Below are 3,764 nucleotides of genomic sequence, written 5' to 3'. Positions count from 1 at the left end.
CTGGAATTGTTATAGAAGGTAGCAAGAGCTTTCAGAAGAGTCATTTGGATGCCAGTGTCTTGGTGTTTACTGTTTCATGTTTTAGTTTCCGAGTGGGGGGGGTGGGGTGTGATAGGGAAGGGGTGGTATAGGTAGAGTGTGAACTAAGGACCTCTCTGTCTGCTTTATGTTCTTCTTTGACAAACTGTGTCACTTTTTTTTTCTCCAGTAACCAGTAAGTTGTTTTCACTGTTTGTGGCTACTTAAGTCTTACTGTCCAGCCATGGGTCCCTACAACCTCTCAGCCCAATAGGTTGGTTTAAAAAAAAAAGCCACTCCCATTTCTGTATCACGTATCACAATTGCCGTTTTTTAGCAAGTGTGTGAACTCACAGTGCTTTTCTATGAATAAATCATGAATCACAGAAAATAACATTTTTCTAAAATCAGAAATCGCGTTCTCTCAATAAATGGGGCCCTTTTCTCTCTTCTGCATTGCCCCAGGCTGGGACAAGGAATTGGTTGGGTCTGTAATGCAGTGGGTTCCTAGTTCCTAGGATCCTGAGATAATTAGTGTATGCTCAGGAAAGAATGCAGAGCAACCCTGAGCACCATAGGTCTTTTGGCTTCAGAGCCCTTCTCACCTCAAAGATGCAGGTCAAAATCTCTAATCCTAAGCATCCTAGTTTTTTTTTGTTTTTTTTTTTTAATGTTTTATTTATTTCCAGGAGAGAGAGCGAGACAGCGTGAGCATGGGAGGGTCAGAGAGAGAGGGAGTCACAGACTGAAACAGGCTCCAGGCTCTGAGCTGGCAGTCAGCACAGAGCCCGACGCGGGGCTCGAACCCACAAACCGCGAGATCATGACCCAAGCGAAAGTCGGACGCTTAACCGACTAAGCCACCCAGGTGCCCCTCTAAGCATCCTAGTTTTGAGTCTTTATGTCCTCCCCTACATTTTGGTGTCAAAGCTGAAGGCCTCTCAGTTTCTCCCTGCTCACCTAAATTCCATCTTCCTCAACAGGCCTCTCTGAAATATTCTAGCCAATTCTGTGCCCCTCTCTGATATATACTCCCCTCCCTCCCCAGACACAAATCCCTGTCAATTTGGCCTTGTATGCTGTGGGGACCCCATTTCTCTGCAAATGTCACAGCTTCAGCTGCCAGGAATTTTACCCAACCCCATTTAGCTCTCATGCTTAGAATGCTGAGAGCATAATGGTGGTGAGAGCCTACAATACATATTCACTGATATCTGAGCTCCTATGACTTGTGGAGAAGATGCAAAAAGGGGCCTCCAGGAAGGAGCAGAAGCTAAGAAGAAACTGAGGATAAGGGCAAAGACCTTTCACAAATGAAAGCATATGCTAGACTCCAACTCTGGAATTTTTATTCTCCTGGAAACAATCAATCATCTTTGTTAGTGGCCGTTGAGGGAAAACGTGTATGCTCAGTTCTGTCGAAGCAGACGTGAATATCTGTGCACGGCATCCACAAAGGCCCCCACGTGTTCTGGGTCCATGTCAGGGTAAAGTCCATGGCCCAGGTTGGCAATGTAGCGCTGTGGCCCAAAGTCATTCAGCATCTGTTGCACCAGCCGTCCAATCTCCTCCTGGGGGACCAACAGGGCACTGGCTACAGGGGGGCCAGCAAGCCCCTATACTCACTTTACATAATAGTGACACATAAGACATGTAGACATGCTTCTACCAAGCAGTCATTCACTCAAAAAAGCTTACTGGATGCTTAGTATGAGCCAGGTCCTAAGAAAACACAAATCAACAACTATAAAAAGAATTCCTGCTTTCCTAGAGCTCACATAGAGGGACAAACAGATATAATAAAGGCATATACACACACAGTAATACACACAACCATGAGAGTACACAAACTCACAGACATACATAGGGACCCTGATTGATACCTCAGATGCATAGAGGGCACAGGGGTCCAGGTTGCCCTGCAAGGTCACCGCCTTCCCCACACGTTCCCTGAAAGCAGAGTCAGTGCATGTTCTGGTGATTGCACATACGGCAGCTGCACCCTCTCCACCTAACCCACCATCACTCACCGGGCTTTCTCTGGGGCCACCGTCCAGTCAAGCCCAACCACCTCATAGCCAGCTTGGGCCAGCTCTTCCAGGGCAAAATGTCCATCTTTAGCAAAGATGATCTGAGGAAAAAGGCAGATCTCTAAGGCTACAAGGGGCCTTGCTATGCCCACTAACCTATCTTGGTTCCACATCTGCTGCCCTCTAATGGTCACTTTGGTCCATGCAGGAAATACCCTGAAAGTTCCACAGGTCCACCTTCACTTACTCTTTCCATCCTTACCATGGGCACTGGTGCCAGGCCTGCCTCCTGCAGCTTGGCCTTCACTCGCTTGGCCACATCACGGATATACGGCAGTGCAAACTTATTGAAGAGTTGTGGGCCAAGATGACCTGCATGGGACTCAAAGAGCTGCAATGCCTACAGTTGGGGGTGGTAAAGAGAAATACATAACACACAAAGAGGAAGTATCTCAGGCTTCACACACAGAAAGTATCTCAAATTTTCCCTAATAACTTCAGACCCTCCTACTGCCTAAGCCTATACACCCAGTTCCATTCATAGAGTTTTGCCTTCTTCAGATCCCAGTGCTAGCTCTGGTCTTTGAATACATACAGCATCATCAATGTCAACGTCAAGGTGGGCTCCAGCCAAATTATTGCAGGCCAAGCTTCTTTCATGCCTAGCATTAAGACACTTATCCCTTCAGATCTAAAGAACTCTGCTGCTTCTTGTCTTGCTAGATCCCAGCCTGTTTCTCACCCTCAGGACCCACCTGGGCACCAGCAGCCACTTGTCCCACCATATATGGGACCAGAGCATCAGTGAGGATGCGAAGCAGCTGGTGACTAGCCTCTGGTCTCTGGTAAAGCCAGCGCTTGGCCTGAGCCATGGTGCTTGAGGTGCCACCCTCAACCATGTATGTCATCAGACTCCACTGCAAAAGGATACAAAGAGAATGTCACTGGTGTAAAAGCCAGACTGATACTTCCTTCCCTTGTGTACATCAGACCAGCCAGAGTGATTTTCCCATGCCCAAATCCCTGTCACGTTCCACATTACCGGGGCACCAGCAAAGCCAATCAGCGGCACACGCCCAGCCAGCCGCTGTCGGGTGAGGGTGATGGCCTGGAACACATAGTCCAGCTCAGAGACCACTGTTGCTGGATCCCGGAGGCGTTCTAAGTCTCGCTCTTCTCTTAATGGCTCTGGGAAGCTAGGCCCTTTGCCAGGTACCATAGTCACCTCCATGCCCAGTGCCTGGAGGGGGAGAAAATATCTGGATTCCCAACCTGTAACTCTAGGAGGAAAGGCTCTGTTTAGTCCATACCAAGAAGAAAAAGAGACTGAAACTCAGCCAAACTCCATCTTTTTTGGCCTTTTTCCCTCTGTTCAGTGAAGATAAGTGCTTATCTTGAGCCTTGACTATCTTTACCCTTTCTTACCCATCAGGTTTGAGCAGGTACCTGGGGTACAACAAGGATGTCGGAGAAGATGATAGCAGCATCCAAAGGGAAGCGACGCAGTGGCTGTAGGAAATAGAAGACAGGTTACTAGGAGGCAAATGGAGGGCATAAATTCCTCCCTTTTTTGCGGAGGCCTCACCTGCAAAGTCAATTCACAGCAGGCCTCTGGGGAGCGACAGGTGCTGAAAAAGTCCTGGGCAGCCCGAGTTTCCCTAAACTCTGCAGAAAGAAAAGGGAAGGCAGGGCTAGACCTTGAGGAACCTATGAACA

General features: G+C 48.2%; 1 protein-coding gene across 3 annotated transcripts in view; it reads right to left on the bottom strand.

Annotated features, from left to right (window-relative positions):
* Nucleotides 1-1,345: 1,345 nt before the first annotated feature.
* The window catches only part of UROD (uroporphyrinogen decarboxylase), a 5,562-nt gene continuing 3,143 nt past the window's right edge, over nucleotides 1,346-3,764 (bottom strand). For 2 of the 3 annotated variants that reach the window (XM_077752090.1, XM_077752091.1), the window contains 8 exons: nucleotides 3,634-3,713; nucleotides 3,495-3,557; nucleotides 3,091-3,288; nucleotides 2,804-2,965; nucleotides 2,311-2,448; nucleotides 2,049-2,149; nucleotides 1,902-1,968; nucleotides 1,346-1,589 (listed from right to left, as the gene is read on the bottom strand). In XM_077752090.1, the coding sequence (XP_077608216.1) occupies nucleotides 1,428-1,589; nucleotides 1,902-1,968; nucleotides 2,049-2,149; nucleotides 2,311-2,448; nucleotides 2,804-2,965; nucleotides 3,091-3,288; nucleotides 3,495-3,557; nucleotides 3,634-3,713 (971 nt within the window). In that variant the 3' untranslated portion in view covers nucleotides 1,346-1,427. Of the gene's footprint in view, nucleotides 1,590-1,901; nucleotides 1,969-2,048; nucleotides 2,150-2,310; nucleotides 2,449-2,803; nucleotides 2,966-3,090; nucleotides 3,329-3,473; nucleotides 3,558-3,633; nucleotides 3,714-3,764 lie in introns of those variants that run through there. The other variant, XM_077752092.1, reaches the window with a different exon arrangement.

The sequence above is a fragment of the Crocuta crocuta genome, unplaced genomic scaffold (assembly GCF_008692635.1).
Source record: "Crocuta crocuta isolate KB4526 unplaced genomic scaffold, BGI_CrCroc_1.0 scaffold367, whole genome shotgun sequence".
Taxonomy (NCBI): Eukaryota; Metazoa; Chordata; class Mammalia; order Carnivora; family Hyaenidae; genus Crocuta; species Crocuta crocuta.
The sequence above is the reverse complement of the archived record's forward strand: the minus strand, read 5'-3'. Positions and strand labels throughout refer to the sequence as shown.